Source organism: Electrona antarctica (genome assembly GCF_951216825.1).
Source record: "Electrona antarctica genome assembly, chromosome: 4".
NCBI lineage: Eukaryota > Metazoa > Chordata > Actinopteri > Myctophiformes > Myctophidae > Electrona > Electrona antarctica.
The window spans coordinates 13,227,790-13,247,614 of NC_136809.1; the positions used below are offsets into that span (position 1 = coordinate 13,227,790).

General features: G+C 41.6%; 1 protein-coding gene across 2 annotated transcripts in view; it reads right to left on the bottom strand.

Annotated features, from left to right (window-relative positions):
• sorcs1 (sortilin-related VPS10 domain containing receptor 1) overlaps nucleotides 1-18,508 on the bottom strand; it is a 207,167-nt gene extending 188,659 nt beyond the window's left edge. For both annotated transcript variants that reach the window (XR_013789911.1, XM_079499906.1), the window contains exon 1: nucleotides 18,391-18,508. Coding sequence is in view for 1 of the 2 variants with exons in the window: in XM_079499906.1 (XP_079356032.1) it covers nucleotides 18,391-18,420 (30 nt within the window). In the remaining variant the exon portion in view is untranslated. The remainder of the gene's footprint in view (nucleotides 1-18,390) is intronic.
• Nucleotides 18,509-19,825: the final 1,317 nt, after the last annotated feature.

Below are 19,825 nucleotides of genomic sequence, written 5' to 3' on the forward strand. Positions count from 1 at the left end.
TACACAATGCATTTAGCTGTTAACGACGAGCCATTCTGACTGAAAATGATTCACGGCAGTCATGGGCTGCTGTTGAACTATATCTTTCCATGTTTGAGGAGGCTATACTTAAAGGACCTATAACATAAAATTCAACTTTTTCAATTTCGTTTCTGGGGCTGTGTTTTCTATCTCCACAAATAACCAATTTTGAACAATCAGGCTTTCATATCATATGGGTGCTTTAAAGGAAATTTCTCTCAGAAACAGCTCAACTGATTTTTTCCTCATCGTGATGTCATCAATGTCACCCTACTTTGTATAATTCCTCCTCTTCTTCAGTCTTCAGTTCCAAATTAGCATTTCCACTTTGTTTACAATGTCCACCATTGTTGATTTTCCAAGCTGGCATGGAATGGAAACAAGCCTGGTTGTATCTAGCTAAAACTGCTTTCAAAGTCCAGAAATAAATGGTTATATCAGAGTGGTGATTGAGGCTCAAATCATTACAAACTAGAAAAAGAGGATAGGAGTGTGTGTGATGTTTGGCAAAATGTTTAGGAGTAATATAAACATGTTTTTTTGTTTGTTTGTTTCTTGCAACAATTTTCTTCATTTTGTTGAGGAAATGCAGAGCCAGATCACTCATAGCATCTCTGAGGATAGAATTCTGGATGAGCAGAACATGTGCAGCATTTTGTACAAAACGGGCTACTCCTGAAAACTTTGGAAGGCAATCTTAGCTAATCAGTGTAGAATCTGAGAAATCCAACAGGCTCGTCTTGATCACATGACTACAGAGATCATGTGTACCGATTTGCGTGAGATTTGGATGAAATCTGTGCGACTAACATAAACAATGCGTTTTGCAGAAATTGGCCTCATGGTGGCGCTATAACCGGCAGATGTGGAGGGATGCAGGGAAAATGTTTTTCCATGGCCTCTAGGGAGTGCACATACATAAGTTGTCGATGCAGTTATAGGTAAAAACAGGAATTGGCCTGTTATAGCGCCACCGTGAGGCTGATTTGGGGAAAAATAGTGGCATGTCGTCCTCGGCCTAGTGGAAATGTGCGTGTATAATTTCATGGAAATTGGACACTGTGTTTGTGATTTGTGGCACTTTGTTCGAAACGGACCAATCATGTGAGCTTTGGAAGCCAATCTTAGCCAATCAGGATGGAAGATGGGAAATTGTGCAGATCTGTGTTGATCACATGACTATGGAGATAGTGTATACCGAATTGTGTGATGTATGGATAAAATGTGTACAAGTTATCTACAGAAATGTGTTTTGCCAAAATCGGCCTCATGGTGGCGCTATAACAGGCCGCTGAGGAATATTTGGGGCAGAGGTTCGTCGTTGGCATCCAGGGAGTGTGTGTGCAAAGTTTGGCATGGATCGGGCCAACGGTGCCGGAGATTAGCTGATAACGGACGGACGGAAGGACGGACGGACGGACGGACGGACGGAAGGAAGGACACACACACACACGGACGGAGTGCAAAACATACTCTCTCCCCATGCCTTCGGCCTGGTGGAGACAAACATACTCTCTCCCCATGCCTTCGGCCTGGTGGAGACAATAACTTTGAGGGACATGGACAATATGATATTAAATATTAAAAGCAGTTTTAAAATGCATGTTATTTGCGCTTTAACACATTATGTCCCCTTCATTCTTTCAAAATAGCGAAGTGGGGTGCCCACATTTAGACCCACATTTTGACATTTTGAAAAATAATTTAAAAAAAAACAAAGACGTCCACAGCACTACATGCTGTAGTTCCTAGGACGTCTGTGGACGTCTTGGGCATAGTGTCATCGATGGGTCGAGCAACAATGAGTCTTTGATTTTAAATATTGCGTTCCGATTGCTCAAAATGTCCCAGGCATTCTTCATGTGAATGGGCAGTGGTCGCCAGAAGGGCTCAGGGGGAGGCATAGCAACATAAGAAAGGCCATCTGGCCTGGGTAGTGCTGCCTCTGTGCTACCCCTACACCAGAGCTGTGGCTGCAGGGCACCTGGCAAAACTGGCAATGTGCACCATGGTAGCTTGCCAAATATGGAAAGGTAATACGTTGATTTGGATGGAACAACTCTGCCTGGAAGCAGCGACACGCAGAAAAATAAAATCAATAATAAAGTGTATTCATACAATTACCAATGTACAAGACAACTGACAAACACAAAAAACAACATAGATTTATGGAACCTGCTGCAGCTCATTGGTTTTAGGTCCATGCTGCTATTCAGCCAGCTCTTTATGGAGTAATAAGTACTAATGACGTGTAGGTAACCCAGCCAAATACAGTATCATGGCACAAAGGGTCAAGCAACTCAAATGATGAATTCAAGTAAGAAAACAAATTAAGCTTTTGATGCCAGCCTGCATGGGACGAGAAAGCATACTAAAAGTGTTAAATGTATTGTGCATCGTGCCATCGCTATTTCTAGAAGACAAGGAAATAAAGCACATATATAATAACAGTATCTAGGGAAAATACAATAATTAAAAAAAGAAAAATCAGCCATGAAGTGAGGGTGTAGGGGTTGTTTTGACTGTGTGAATTTCAACAGATTAAATAATTTTACTCTAGCACTCATTCAGTCCTTCACAATCCACATAACACTTTTTGGTCAAATAGTCAGCCAACACATGGTGCCTCCATTAAAGCACAGGCCAGCTCCCACTCAAAACAAAATTTCAATATCAAAAGACCCACCTGGTTCTTTGAGGGGAGGGCGGGGGGTTCTGCTGCCATGAATGTATTATTAATGTATTGATTATAAATGTCACCTCCTTTACATCCTCATGGCAGCACATAAATGGTTCTCTTTTAAGTTACAGTACTCCCCAAATCTTCCTCCGCCCCGTGCACCCTGAAATTGGGCAAGTGGTGAAAAGTGAAAGATGTGAAGTGCCTATACGGCACGCTCATGCAAAGATAATAAAACGGCGTATCACCTTGGCGCACACAGTGGCACTCAAGTTTGCTGCAGGCATATCCCTGTCTCTCAGAGCACTACCCCAACGGCAGAAAGAACTATGAAAGCCGTAACACTGACAATCGAGACAGAGCTCAATTGGGCATGACCACCACACATTTTTATCCTAGTCTGGGGTGGTTTCGTTTTAGACCATCTCTGCACATGAAAAGACTTCTGTGTGATACAGCTCCGCTTTAAAGGGTGTCTGGAGCCTGGCTCATCCCTGGAGTGTCTCCCCTCCGAGGGGATGAATTAATTAGACCCCAGGATTCCTGGCATCCAATAGAAAGACCACAAATACTAATGAGCTAATGCCTGATCTAGTCAGACATATCCAATATATCATTCCACCACCTGCACTCCACTACTTTACATATAAATTACACACCAACAACAACCATCAATTCTATCTTTATTCTAGGCACTTTTTTTAAATTCTTTTTTCAAAGATATTTTTTGGCTTTTTTGCCTTTATTGATAGATTCACACTAATATTTTGACAGGAAAGGGGGAGAGAGATGGGGGGAAGACACACAGCAACAGGCTGGATTACCAGCACAGGCACCGGCCAGGCACATTTTATATGCAACATTTGGATGTGGAAATAGCATCTGATAGGGAATGAGTGGAAGTGAGAATGGATAGCTGTGATTATCCAATGCTGATCTGGTGACAGTGACAACTGGGCAATGGACAATTTCTGAAGCCTGATTAACACATAGTTGTGTTCCCGTGTCACATAGCCAATCTACAAGCTCACAACCCATCATGCCGCAACACATTGTGTGCTTGTAGACTGTATTTTGGTGCGCAACAACTTCTACATGACGCCTAAGGCAACTCTGATCAATATACAAAAATCACACCTGTGTGAAGTGACGTAAAATAGACTATGTCTATTTGCTCAGACACAATGACGTACATTTTTCCATTCATTACCAATGGGAATTTAATGTTTGTGTAGGACAAAGTTTGTGAACATACACTGAAAGCTAGATATAGGAAGGGCTAGCGCCCCTCAAAAAAATTATTTGCATCAAAGCACAATACAAACAACTTGCCAAACACTGACATTACTGTACATGTTGGATGCATGTCCACCCGACTCCGGTCCACCCTACATACTTTGTGGGCCGGAGTCCCACAGGGGTCTATACTTGGTTTTCTCCTTTTCCCCCCTCTACACCAAATCTCTTCGCCAAAAATAGCCCATGTACAAGCTGTGAGGTTATACTGTAGATCAGCTTGCAGATCTGATACTTTCGCCGAATGTTTGCCTATTATAACATGCCCAGAATAGGGGCGCTTGGTAGTTAATTACAGATGAGTAGCATTATGCAAATTTGAGCCCACTGTCACTACCGTAGGTGCAGAGTCAACAGCATTCCTTTGCTGCCTTCTAATGGGGTGTGATGGCCTGAGGCCGGCTTCAAGGGCGGTGGCACGGCGAGCTGGACAGATCAAAGCCCAATCCGAGGGCTATATGGTAATTGAGCCAGTGATGATAGGCTTGAGCTAAACCCATTCTGACGGGGACAGATGTGGCAGGTACTGTACCTCCAGATGTCTTCATCGGTGCCTGGCGTGTCTTTTCAAAGATGGCGCAAGACACAGATGGAGCCTGCCAAAACGCAGCAAGTGATTTCCTCTGCCGCTGTTCTTGTTTCACAAAACAGACACCGCTTTTCTTTTCTTTTTTTCTCCCTCCTCTCCCCTCAAACACCGTCAACGCCAAGAACAAGCAGAGGCGCGCTGGCGTAGTAAAACTTCTCACATTCAAAGCCTGTGCCATAAATCAGCCTTTACGGAAAGGAACATATTCATCAAAATCAAACAATCGTTTTGTTTGGGGCTCCGTGGTATTTCATGTTCAGTGGTTTAGGAAAGAGAATTAAGTATACTTTTCTGGAACTGATTTTAATGAAAATATAAATCCACACCTGCCTTTGAAATGTGTCTCGCATTTTACAACATGGAACTCACCCACACAGCTGTTTGATGCTGCTTTCCAGTATTTATTTATTTTTGTTGTAAATTCTCATTTAACATTAATGCCACTTCACTCTCTTAGCGGAGCTGCTGAGCTGACTGAGATCCTTAAACTGTGGGTAAAATAGAATTGAGCCCTCTGAGCACCAGGACAGCTGATGGAGCATTACCTTTCAAGCCAATAATGACTCAGAGGGGAATGGGAAATTACACCAGTGTACTTCTTGCTCTCGGCTCATTAGGCGCCCGTGTGTTAGAGCTCCATTGTGCTCTATGCTGCCCCTGCTGAAAAAGAAAGGGAATTGTGATAACGAGACTTTCCCTTGAGTCTTTTAGTCTTGTTTATTTTTGTTTTGCGCATGTACGCCCATACCCCTCTAAAAACCCACTTAGATCCATAACTACAAATGGCCTTCAATGGCCTTTCGGCCTTTCAAAGCCCAGTGAAAAAAGGACTAACATTGTGTGAACTTAACACTTTCAGGGCTTTAAATTGTTTAATCAAACGATCAACTCTGCTTAATACGCTAAACCCGCTATTTGTTTAAAGCGTTTAACTCGCTGTTTTAAAATAATTAAAAAGAAATAGCGGATTTGTCCCGGACCTGGTGACGAGGCCGTCGCGTTATGATGCGAAACCGGAAATCAAGTCATCCTCTGGGCTGCTAGGGCTTCTGGGAAAATGAGCCCAATGCATGTGAACGGGCCGTTTGTTTAGACTATAACATGCTGTGCAGGGTTTCCGGATTTTCGTGGTTGAAAGCTGCAAATACTTTGGCGTATGCTCTAAAGGTAATAAGACAATCTCGGCAGCGTAGAATATTGGATTAAATAGCGGGGAATGCGGGTTAATTGACATTTCTGTTGTGCGACGGGCAGCTGCAGCCACCCCGCCTACCCGGAAATGTAGTCTCTGGATTGTTTGACTCGTTTCTAGCGCTTATTGTGTTACTCTTTGGGTATATTTGTACATTTCCACCTTCAGTCGATATGAGTGAAAAGGCCGGGATGATCGGTTTATTTTTCAAACACAGTTCTTATATGAAGAGATCTAAAATGGGGATTTCAATGCAAATAGAAAGTACACAAACCTGTGGACTGGCGCCCTCTACTGACAGTGACGTCAGGACTTCGGTGCTCTATACAAATAAATAAATACACAAACCATTGAACTTAGCGCCCTCTAGCGATATTGACGTCAGACTTTGGTGCTATATGCAAAAATGTGTATCGTTGCTGAGTCAGGCAGACAAATTATTGGTTTGACATGATGTTCAACTTTTTGATGCTGATCAAGTTCAGTCTGCACTCCACACATTAGGTTTCCATTATAACCATTATATAATGGGATATATAATAATTATTATATCCCACATAATATTATCTACAGAGAACTAGGGAGGTACTACTATTTTAGCTAATTTTAAGAGCAATTTAAAGTTCTAAGTTCTGGGTTCCAAGAACTCACCTCAAGCTAGGTTCTGAGAACCGCATCTGAAACCGAGCCATAGTGGAAACAAATCCTGATTTTTTTTTTCAAGCTATTTTTGGGGGCCTTTTCTGCCTTTTATTGATAGGTTGAAAGTAGACTGACAGGAAATGGGGAGAGAGACACGTGGCAAAGGCCGTCGGGATCTGGAGTCGAACCCACCTAGGCTGGGCACCTAGGCTGGCTCAGCAGCCAAGGTGCCCAGACGGTTGAGCTAACTGTATAGTTGAAAAGATGGAAAATATATTCAGGGCTAGTCAAACACAAACAACCAAAAAAACATCCAAAACTAAAGCTCTGTTTGCCCGGTCCACTACGGGCAATATGTCCTTAACAGGTTTAGCAGAATTCCAAGTCATGTGTATATAAAATTCATTCATAAATAACTAATATACTGTAGATTAGTGTATTTTGTCTATTCCCAGATTGTGAGAACATGAGAGGCGCTCTTATCATCATCATACATCATCTCATTCCAATTGACTTCCTCACTTTTGCCTTCAATGTTTGTGTTTACATGTTTATATAAATGACTGTGTGAACTTCTATCGCTGTACCATTGAGAGTGTGTCCTGACAAGCTGTATCACGGTGTGGTTTGGCAACCTGCAGCCTGCTCATGCCCGCAGACTGCATGCTACAAAAGGACTGTGAAGACAGCAGTAAAAATAATTGGCACAAACTTCATAACATTTACACCATTCACTGCAGAATGAAGCCCACAACATCATTAAGGACAGACTATAGCCACCCTGCTCATGTTCTGTTCTCGCTCCTTCCATCTAAAAAATAAAAAAGATAAAAACGCTACCAGAGTGTCAAATCACACACCACCCGTTTTACGGTAGTAACAGTTTCTTTCCACAGAAAGTCAGGCTGCTGAGCAGCAGATTCACCCATGCACCGCACATTATTGTACAATATGAAATGTTTTCCTGTGTATTGTGTATATAATGAGGTCACTTTGTACTATGTAGGTCTATAGTGTTTATTATGATAGTTTTAGTATGGTGTGTCCACTGTCAACACAATTGCGTTGCGTTGCGTTGGAGAGATCCAGAGCCCAAGTATTTCATTGTATTTTAGTATGAAACTGGATTATTAATTTTTTTTTCGTTTTTTTGCTTTTTCTGCCTTTATTGATAGGTTGAAAGTAGACAGGAAATGGGGAGAGAGATGGGGGAAGACCATAGAGTATAAAGAAGGATAGAGACCCCCCCCCCCCGCAATTCATGTCAGTGGAAGTTGCTCAGTGGCGTTTTGAAGCACCCGGAAGAGCTTTCTACTTCCGCCTTTTTTTCGATTTGGGCACCAAAATTTGGTGCCCAAAATGCGGAAGTGCAAACGCGCTCAACGTTAAAGCCCAGCTGCACGGGGTTTCCTCATCATACTTCCACGGGTCCGCCTGCAGTCCCTCCTCTTACCACTAGGGCCCAGTGCTTCAACGTTGGAGAGCCTCACTGGCCCCTTGGGGAAGACACACGGCAAAGGCCGTCGGGATCGGGAGTCGAACCCGCGGCACGCCGTCAGGCTGGCTTGGCAGCCTAGGTGCCCAGACGGTTGAGCTAACCGTCTGGGCCGAAACTGGAACTTTTTAAGATGTCTTAATAGCCTACACACATTATTTTTAATGAATATGCAAGGTTAAAAATCTTTTCATGAAATGACTCTTATACTGTAGCATTGCACCTTTTTTCTAGATACAGCAAGATACAGCTCCGAACATGGTTTGTCTCAGACTTGCAAAACAGCCAAGGATTTCAAAGAATAGCAATGTTATTGCTCATTAAAATATTACTGGAGCATGTCTATGTACACAGCAGCAGTGGATGTTTTGGCTGGTGTAAAGAGAAGATGGAAAAGTTAGATCGGAAAAGGTTAAATGGTTTAGTTTTTTAATGCAAAGTACTTGATAATATGCAGATGTCAAGTATAATGAAGCATTTAAGGTCTTATCAGTGTGACTCTAGTCTGTTAGTCTTGAGAATTACACACTCACTTGTGGAAAAAAAACAAATGTCTTGTGAGAACTGAGAAGGAGAAATGCAACAACTCTTAATATTACAAAACCCTTTTCTGTGAGATCTGCACTGTATCATATCATTAGATCAGACTTGGTCAATTAACTTAACTGGCCATCTCATCTGCTCCCCTCAGTATAGCTGTCTGTCCAAAGCAGTATAATGGTATCTGCTTTCCTGGTACCTGTCACATATTCTTCAGGATTACAGATTGCCAGGGATTCAATTTGTGCCACGGAAATGTCCCATACAATTCTGCACCTGATCAGGTGCGAGATGGGTATTCCTCCTGACTAAAAGCGACCCCTGACTATCTTCGGATAGCAGCAAGAATTTGTTCTTGTCAAATTGAATTACCCTGAGAAGACAGAGGTTCCGAAGGAAGCATCTATTGTATACAAACCTAAAGAGCCATTTAGATTGAACGTCCACAGAAATCTGACATATTTCCAGTCCACTGCCTTTTGCAGTTCAAAACTGCTCATTCCCCAATTTCTTTGCAATGCCTGGCCTCAAATATTTCAAGATATATAAATATCTACAAATGAATTTCCAATGATAATTAATGTGTTAACTTGTGATCCATTGTGAGCTTGTAGATCCATTGTCAGCTGTTCTTATCAATGATGGACAAACTCCACTTGAGCTGGATTTGGGTAAACTGGTGATATAATGATACAGTGTGTGTGTGTGTGTGTGTGTGTGTGTGTGTGTGTGTGTGTGTGTGTGTGTGTGTGTGTGTGTGTGTGTGTGTGTGTGTGTGTGTGTGTGTGTGTGTGTGTGTGTGTGTGTGTGTGTGTGTGTGTGTGTGTGTGTGTGTGTGTGTTTTCTTTCCTGAAAATGTTATACCGGTATTTAGTTTTTTCATTTCCTGAAAAATGAACATTTTGGAGTTAGCTGGTTTCTGCCCGACAACAGAGACTATTATAAGTCTAACACAAAATTAGACATTAGTGCTGCACAATTAATCGAAAAAAAGATTGCGATCTAGATTCAGACCCCTATGCAATCTAATTTCCTTTTTTTTGGCTATTTGAGCAAGAATCGTGCCGCACTAGTTGGCTGTCCAATTCATTTTAGATACTATTATGTTTTTGCTACAAGAGAGAGACTTTAGGACAGGTTTAAGTCAAGCACGTTGATGTTTAAAGCCACAATAGTTTGCTCCAGGTGCCGCCCACATTTTGAATATAGTAATAATGTTCAGCAACTACAGACTAAAGACAATAAATATTTTCATGGAAAAAATGAGAATCGTGATCTCAATACACACACACACACACACACACACACACACACACACACACACACACACACACACACACACACACACACACACACACACACACACACACACACCGGTACGTACTAGTGAAAAGATCATATCACCAAGTTCACAACAAGCTTGTAGATCGGCAGTTTCTCTATTTGTCATATAAAGACAGTATATAATGTATACGACTTAAGTAATTCATCACAGGGCTATACGGGGGCTTTGAAATAACGTAGCTGTGTCCCAGATGACACATGTGCAGTAGAAAGGATGCCAGGAAAAAAGTGTACATGATATCTGTTATCACTATTTCAGGTAAACGTGTATATATAATAAAAGAAAGTCCAAACAAATTTCAACACGTTTTCCATTTTCATTACATGGATCCATGAATGGAAATGTAATATTTTGACGAGGAACGTCACGCAGCACAGTGGTAACTAGTGAAATTGAATGATCGGGATTTCATCTGCAATCTATTTAATTTGCCACCAGCAAACTCACCTTCTTGACAGGCGTCCTACCCATGCACAGCTTGATTTAATCTATTTTTGGAAGATGACAAATTTACACCACAAGGCCACAAATCGACTGAGTCATCAAAACACAGAGAGGAAATCATATCAGCACATGATTGAGAGAGCTCAACGAGGGGAAGAGGAGAGAGAGAGAGAGAGAGAGAGAGAGAGAGAGAGAGAGAGAGAGAGAGAGAGAGAGAGACAGGGAGTCGTGGGGTGGGCTGAGGGGTGTTCTCAAAGGAACATCTAAGGGCACTTACTGAAATGAAGTATGCATACCAGAGGCCTCACACAGGCTTGGATTAGAGTGTGTAGGCATATTAGTCACAAAGTGCATTTTATTTGTCTGAAGCCTGCCTTTAAAAGATACTGACTCCTTTATATAGCTAAAAAAATGCTTTATATAGCTACTGTCTACTGACGTAAGGAAATTATAAGTAAGTCCCATGGGAGAGCGACTGCATTTAGGAGAGAGAGGGAGCAGTAACCTGGTTTGCACTTGGGCACACGCAGCCCGACAAAACAGTAACCGCTGCCACGCGGAGTGTGACCGCATCCGCCCGCCTGCTCATTAGACCCAGCATGTACTTTCTCTTATGCTCATGCCTAATTCATGCCCGTCGTACAACGGTGTCCCTGCTGAAAAATAGCAAATATCCAAGCTCACAACGCGCCACAGATGCGATGCGTTGTGAGCTTGTATGTCAGCAATTTTTGGTGTGCCACACTGTCATACGACAAAGTATAAATCAGACTTGAGTCCCACAGAAACTAAATGTGTACAATTGTTATTCCCACTCGATTTCTTTTATCATCTAACGATGCCAAGAAGCATTGAGTGACAGCTCTCAATGGGGAAAAATAGAAAGGATTTGGCTCCTAATGGCTATCCAATGCCGAAGTGGTAAGCATCACCTCGTTAAAAAGAGTCCGTACATAATGCAGATGTGAATAATGTTGTAAGGGGATGTGGAGGACGATTGGAGAGAAGAAAAAAAACGAGTCATTCAGATGCAGTTGAGAAGTAAGAATTCACAGAGTAATTGCCATTTTTGTTCAGCCCAAAGATCTCAAAAATCTAAATTAAAAGTGTAACTGTAGTCATGAATACTGGATTAAAGAAATAAACATTCGGAGAGAAAGGTTGTTTGATTACAGGTGTAGCCTACAGTAAAGACGTTTAAAAAAGAAAATCAATTAAATAGACAAAGAAATAGATTTTTTTTTTATCTCTTCACAGGTTTTAATGAATTGCCTCAGAAAAAACTATATGGTGTTGGTTCAGGCACAGTAATATACCTGAATCCAATACTGTATGTCACATTAGTAGATTCAGTACAGCAGTATTGAGTTATATTATACACGACTCAATAGCGTCTGAGATCTGTATGGGGAACAAGGTCTCTTGCTCTGACATATAATTAGCTTTCTATTAACCTTGACAAGTTCTAGGCAGACTTTGCTATGTTTCTATGGCTACAGTAAAAATGGATGTCTCATGGCATTCAGCATTATTGTTGTTTTTGTGTGGTTGTTTTCCTTTTTTTCTTCTTTTTGTTTTCTTTATAATATATTATGTAAAATCTACGTAATACATATTTAATATGACCATAATTGCCAAGGAAGAAGTCTACATAAACAGTTCATTTTTATACCTTATGTGCTACAATACAATACGGGGGGGAAAGTAACCAAGTTAGGAGGGAGAATCACAAATTTAGGATCACTGGATATAGTTACATGTGCAATTTCTATAACAGCTATTCCCTGTACTGCAAATATGACAATTTATACCTATATTAAATTGGTCAGGTTGTAATTTTGCTTGATTTATGGCTCACTCTACAATCTTGTTTGAATATTAGAAATGTATGAGGGGTTTACAGTAACAAGCTGATCAATGTACAGTGTACTTGAGAAGTGAGTTTAGTTTCTGATATGGCTAGGTTTTTGCCATAAAATGAGATGCTGCCACAGCTACAAGAATATACACAACCATAAATAGATTCCCTCAACACCTACAGCGGTAGCGTGAGACTGTCAGGTCAGACATCTGGTATGAGCGCATTTCTCACAAGACTCCCAAAGCTGGCACGCGCACAATCCATTCATTTGTGACACAATCACGTATATTATTATTACAATAATAGTCTTGTTGTACTATATCTACACTACAGTATGTTACTTTTGAGGATGATGTTTTGTTTATGTGTGTTGTTCTGTTCTGTGTCTGTTTTTTTGGTGGTGGATAGTAACTATAGTACATGAGTAATGTATTTAAGTACATTTTTGGAGTATCTGTACTTTACAGTACCGGTATTTGTATTTTGGGAGACTAGTTCACTCCACTACATAGTACATTTACTTGAGTAATGTATTTAAGTTAATGTATTAAAGTATTTAAGACTTAATGTGAAAACTTAAAGGGGAATACCACTAATTTTCAGTTTCAGTTTTTCACACAACAACCCTAAGGTATATTAATGACATAGTAAAATGTTGAAAATGAGTGGATTCCCCTTTAAGTATATTATATTAAAAAGCAACATTTGACGTAGCAACCTTGTACTTTAGTAATATTTGAACAGAGTATCTATACTTTGACTCAAGTAGGTTACTGGAGCTGAGAACTTTGTCCACCACTAGAGGCCCTGGACTATAGTAGTTTGAGGACATGCAATACACCTCCAGGCCACTAGGTGTGTATGCTTCAAACAGCATAGAGAAGAAGTGCAGTCATGTCCAGAGACTCAAGTGCCTAGCTTAGCGAGCTAGCCTCGAATCAGTAGTTTTTTTTCTTTCATTGTGTCATGTTTATTGTTGTTCTGAAGGTTGAGTTCATGACTAAAGTGTGGCCAAGCCTAATTAACAGTGGATTGATTCTTCAGCCAGCATTTTTCAAATGTTTAATTTGTCTTTTTAATGCCAATAGAAAAATCCGCGATATACACACTATATCTCATTCTGACGGGGCAAGACCATAGTATTGGGACAATCAGTCCTGATGGTGGCGGTAACGTCACCATTTTGCCGATTCTGACCAAAAGGAGCGAGTGAACGATGACCACATCCGGTTAGGATCAAAATATCCGGCAGTAGCTTTGCTAGTGTGCCACAATGGAAGATGTCCGGAATGCTAAGCTATCATCGTCTTTTTCATAACTAAGTCAAATTAAGCTCTAATCAAGCCCAAAACATCGCATTTTACGCAGCGATGCATGCGCGATCACGCGCGTGCGCGATCGACCGTGCACGCGCGGATTTTCGGCCGGTTTTAGGAAGATTACATCGGCCGTTAGCAAAATTAGCTAAAAAATGCTAAATTTTGCGACAATAAGCTCCCGATTATTGGGAATCAATCGATTACGTCCATTACGTCATTGGCCATAAGGGATTTATTGATTTCATTACGTCAATTACGTCGTTGGCCATAAACCAGTTAAGATTATTCAAGACTGCAGAAAGTAATATGGCATAATTGTGTTTCATGCTCCAACTATGTGTTTGTTTATGTTATTGCCTGACATGTGGTTAGTAATATTTTAATTGAACAGAATATACTTTGACTCAAGTAAGCTAGAGAACTTTGCCCACCACTAGATATAAAGTATTAATATTGGATATTCTTCTCCTGCATATCATCATACGATTTGGTACAACCTCGTTAAAGAGGCTTATCAGGATTCTAGTTCAATTAAGAGATATTTTTTCTTGTTTCCTGTCAAAGAGCAAATCTGGAAATTAACAGAACTATATTGGAACTACAAGCTACGTGGCTGCACTGGTAAGTACCCTGTGTGACATAACATCAATTTAATTAGATTTGAACAGGACATTCTCCGGTGAGGCATGTCCTACATCTCTTAAAGCAATTGAAGCTCAAGAGTAAACTTGTTAAACTGACTGACAATACGTCAGCCTGTATCTAGCTAGTGCTGAGTGACAGACCAAAGCACTTAATACCTGACATTTCAATAATGTGAATAATGTTTCATGTGCATGTAAGCAATATTCCACAGGTCTGTCTATTGAGACTATTTTTATGCCTGTAACCTTTCATTCAGAACTTCAACACTGTAGCTAGGATGTCTTATCCTATTCAATGCTTGTTGCAGTCTCAATTTTTTTATTTATGTGCTGTTAATCGCTATGATAAGGTCATGTGGATTTAATCGATAACTACTGTACATCTGAACAACTTCCCTTTAATGTTCGGTTGGCTTTTCTTGCTGAGTGATGTTAATTCATGCAAGATTCATCCTTTACATAAAACCTACTTTATTTTTTACAAGTTTCTTGGTTGGAAGCTAAAGGTTGGCATTAACTAAAATAGTCTGGTGGTTATATTGGCACTGAGACAAGTAAAACAATGTCGGTGTAACTTCATATGGCAAGTTTGAAGTTTCATAATGGTGAACTACACATAGTGTACTTTTAATGTAATTTTCAACAATTTAGTTGAGTTTAGTTATTTTAGTAATTTCAGTTTCAGACCTTGTTTTTTTTTACACAACAACCCTAAGGTATATTAATGACATAGTAAAATTAGTGGTATTCCCCTTTAAGTATATATTCAAAAGCAACATTTGACATAGCAACCTTCGCTTGTACTTTAGTAATATTTGAATAAAGTCGGTCTATTTACTTGACCACATTTTGACAATGATGAATTGCGCTGATGGAACCAGATTAAAAAGGAAAACAAATGTATTTATGTCCTTATCCTGTGATATTGTGTTAAACTAACTGCATTCAGTTCTCAAAATCATATGCAAATACTGTACATTGATTTATAGTTGAATCTTCACATTTTACACGTTCAGGATAAAAGAAAAAAAAAACAGCTGACTTCTCACTCTACCCTATGTTGCAATGCCAAGAGTATACCAATTGGCCATCATTACATCATCCTAAAAGTAAGTGTGTGTGTGTGTGTGTGTGTGTGTGTGTGTGTGTGTGTGTGTGTGTGTGTGTGTGTGTGTGTGTGTGTGTGTGTGTGTGTGTGTGTGTGTGTGTGTGTGTGTGTGTGGTGTATAGCAGAGTCCGTGATTCTTGCAACAAATATCCCCGGGCTATTAGGATAAGTTCCATTCCATTATAACATGCGGGTATTCAAGCATGTTGAATCATTAACAGGCTATGTAAACAACCTTGAGGTTAGATATACTGTATTACAGTGTGGTTCACTGTAATACAGTACTAATATGCTATTTCACTTCTGTTCTGAGGGTCATTGTCGACACAACTTTGTCTATTTATATAGTGGCTCAGGTGGTGAAAACCATGAACAGCTGTTTCTGCTAAAAGCAACAACCTTGCATATTTCATTTGGGATCCTCTACTCTTGTCACAAAGTGGTTTGGGTTTAGGCAAACCAAAAGAAAAAGGGCAAAATGTTGTCCTTTGATTCATCAAGTTCATTAACAAACAAAGCTGCAACTACAATTTCTAGAGTAAACACAAATGGAACAGATCTAGAATATTGGAAAAAGATGACTCCAGAATGAGAACGTCCTTAGAAAAGTGTCAGGAATTTCAAAAGTTGCCTTTGTTTGCTGTGGTTTGCATTCTTTCTCGTCTTTGTGAAGGCTCCTCTCCGCTATAAGGTTAACTTCTGGCACTTCCTTATTTGTCAGACCCACAGAAACACCTGAGGCATAGGATTACATTTTCAGCCACAACCGAGCGGGCATGGAAACCGGTGATATGTGTGTCAGTGTAATTGGTTTTCTTATAAGACAGAGCTAAGTGATGTGTGTGTAATAAGGGACTGTGCAGTCCACATCAGCTTGTGAGAACAGATTTGGGACTGGAGACAACCGGAAGGATGTTGTTTGGACAGAAGGTGTCAAGAACATAGAGATGAATCTATTTATTTGTGCAGTGCCTTAAATGTGTGTGACCTGTGTATAGATGGATGGATGGATGGACGGACGGACGGACGGACGGATGGATGGATGGATGGATGGACGGACGGACGGACGGGCGGGCGGGCAGACAGACAGACAGACAGACAGACACAAAGTATCAATGTTGTTTTGCTCTTAATTTCAACACAATTCAACCCTTTATACAGTTATCCCTAAACTTATTTGCCATTTTTTACCATTTTAAAACATTTTAAAATAGTACAAATAGCCTATCTACAAGCTCACAATGTGTCGATGTAGATTGGCTAGTTGAACTATTTTTTTAAATGTTTTAAAATAGTAAAAAATGGCAAATAGGTTTAGGGATAAGGGGTAAGGGGTGGCACAAGATAGAGCCGTAAGTACCATTTCCCTTCCATCACTCTATTCGAAGCGATGGGCATACAAAATAAGCAAGGCTGATAGAAACAAGCTTTGAAATGAATGAATGACAGCGTAGTAAATATGACTAAATTGATGGCACTGAATCCCAAAAGCACCATCCAACGCAATGCACAGATACAAAGAGGCAGCCCTGTGCAACAACTGCTCATCAACAGGACAGTTATATGGGGAGGGTCAGCAGCCGTGTCAGGCTGTGATTCTCGCAGGCAGCCCTCGGGTGGGACGATAATTCCGGGGAGATTACTGAGGAAGTAGCAGCAACTTTCTTACCTGCTACAAAGGCCAGAGGCACCAAAAAGTGGCCTCCTAAATCCAGAGGAGCTATTAAACCTGCCACATTGAGAGTCCTGTTCTACTACACCTGCCACAATGAAAGAGCCCTGTTCTCATTCCTGATAAGGCAGTGTGATCTACTGCAGTGCTTCTCAACTTGTGGGTTTGGACCCCCCAGGGGGGCGGGTGATGATACCGTCAACTCTCAAATCTAAATTTTGAAACATGCTAAACAAAATCATAACTTAATTATATTGTCAACAATTTCCTTTTTCAAGATTTTCTCAAAATGTTTAAAAGTAGCCAATCTATGTTGTATGAGACGTGGACCTGCATGTTTGAAAGGTGTGTGTGTGTGTGTGTGTGTGTGTGTGTGTGTGTGTGTGTGTGTGTGTGTGTGTGTGTGTGTGTGTGTGTGTGTGTGTGTGTGTGTGTGCGCGCGTGTGTGTGCACATGCGCACGTATGTGTGTGTGTGTGTGGGGGGGTGGTATCAGTCAGATGTAAGATGGGGGAAAGGGTTGGGAAACATTGATCCACAGTAAGAGGCCAATGAAAGTAGACAAGTTCCTCTTGTCTAAACTCTGCTGGCAACAATATTCAGACCTACTGTATAAATCCACATCCACGGCTCATGACAGGTGGCTACAGGTTAAACAATCAGGCATCTAAAACAGCTTAGTTAAACCTCACTGCAGGGTTGTAGTCAGAGACAGAGATGCACTGTGCCCAGTCCTGAAGAAACGGGAGCAAAGTTGGTCACCAATTATTAAAAGGACATAAATAATTAAATCCAGACTAATTTCTGCTTAGTGCTGCGAGAAATATTTTCCATTTACTTACAATATAAATAGCCTACTAGCCTAGGCTACTATATAGCCTATACCTACAGTATCACCGCCACCAACTAAAAAACAAATGCATGGTCCTATGATTGATCTAAACTAAATCTGGTTTGAGTGCAGTATACGTCATTCAATCCAAGTCAGGGGCTTCTCCATCAATCAGAAATATATAAGCCCATACTGGATCTTGTCTCTTGGTTTGGGGGAAGAGGTGGGGGGGCTTTTAAAAACTTTTCACATATAGTTAATTATTCACATTAAATGCGGCAATGCCAGTAGCCTACGATATACCTACCCTGCTTAAAATTGACAACTTCGGAAAATGTATAGAGTCCGGTAACTTCATTATGAGAAACGGGGTGCGCATTTACTTGCCCACCTTCTTTCTCTCAAACACAGACGCGCGCCGTGACGCGCGCCCGGACGCACGCACACACGCACGCGCGCGCGCGCGCACACACACACACACACACACACACACACACACACACACACACCCACAATCATGCTGCTTGTTTCACTTCAGTGCGTCAAAACTAATCATGGCCAACATTAAGAGCGCGCTTCCTCGAATGATGAGCAAAGTGCGGTGCGCGTGGTGGTGGGGGTGTGTGTGTGTGTGTGTGTGTGTGTGTGGGGGGGGGGGGGGGGGGGGGGGCGGCCAACAAAATGACTCATAATAATTAATAATTGACTTACGCTGCTGTTCTGGCCGGACCAATGCACCATGGCTTGGTTGTGAGACGAGTCCCCCGTCAAGGCGAAGGTTGAGCTGGTGAGTTTGATCTCCTCGTGCCTGCTGGAGCCATGCGGAGGACTCCGCCTGTCCTTCATGCCGCTCCAGCGGGACTCGGGACGTGGCGCTCGGTGTCCGCTCGGCGACGCCATGGCTGCAGCAGCAGGTGCAGGGTTCGAGGATTTGACTTGGCGGTGTTCTGCGGGAGAACTCGGCGGAGTGTTCCTCCTCGCTCGCTTTTTGTGCGCCGGGCGGGCAGAGAGGACAGCAGCAGCGCCCGTCTTTACGCTCTTTTTAATATCGTAAACTTTGGTCTTGTGCTGCTGGGTGAAGAAGTCACTCTCAACACCGGCGGGCGTTCCTTCTTCTTTGGGACGCAGCCTGTCAGTACTCCGTTTTGCTCTCGAGTGGACATATTTCCCTCCTTGGTTGTTCCGAGCGCATTCAGAGAAGCCCGCTGCGCAACGAAGCTGTCTAGTTTCAGCACTTCTTGCGGGATTGACCGCACCTGCCCGGCCGTCTCCATCTCCCAAAACTTCCCCTGCAGCGGACCCTGTTGCGAATTCACTTGTGTCCATATTCAGCAGTAATTCCTGTCTCCGCCAGTTAATCCCCGGCTGACATGATCTGCAAGTTATCTCTGGTTTGGCGACAAGAAATGCAGAGAATAAAATCAAAAGCACAAACCAAGAAGACGCACTGTGCCACTTAGGGCAAAATGTGACCCCCCTCTCCATCGCTTGTTGTATGTAGCAGATAAATTAATGCTCTGAATGAAAGAGCTTTCCACTGTTCCCCAGCTGTGCCTCTCTGTGGATCTAATTGACGCGCAGCTGTAGAACCGCTTCCCAAGTTGTGGCGTCTCCAAATGCAGTGTTGTAAAAAGTGCGGTCGGTAGAAGTGGTCCAAGTTGAAGGATTTGATCAAATGAAGCTCCGTGCGCATGGGGGAGGAGCTGGTCCAGTCCAGACCTAAAGATATGGCACTTATTGCGACTCCGTTTCTTCTTTCTCATACATAATTGCAGGCCATCTGATCTGCTGTAATAGCTTTACAATCTTTCATCGATCCGTTTCTCATTTTCTATACGTATTCGGAACTATACTTTTTTTCTGCCAGATAATATTTTATGGATTGGCTAGCTAGAGCCTCTTCAGAGTAATTCTCCTGGTTTAAACAGAAATAATCTGGCTATTATATAGAAGTGCATTTATTCAAAATGAGATAAAGTTATTATGACAACAACTTGCAATATAGACTCCATTAAATTCAGTATTGCTATTGGGAGTGGCTGCTATAGTGCTCATTAAAAAATAATAACCTATTTCCAATTAAATGCAATGTAAGGATGGCATCTATGCTTTCACTTGTAAACTGTATAGCCTGTTCAGCATTCCA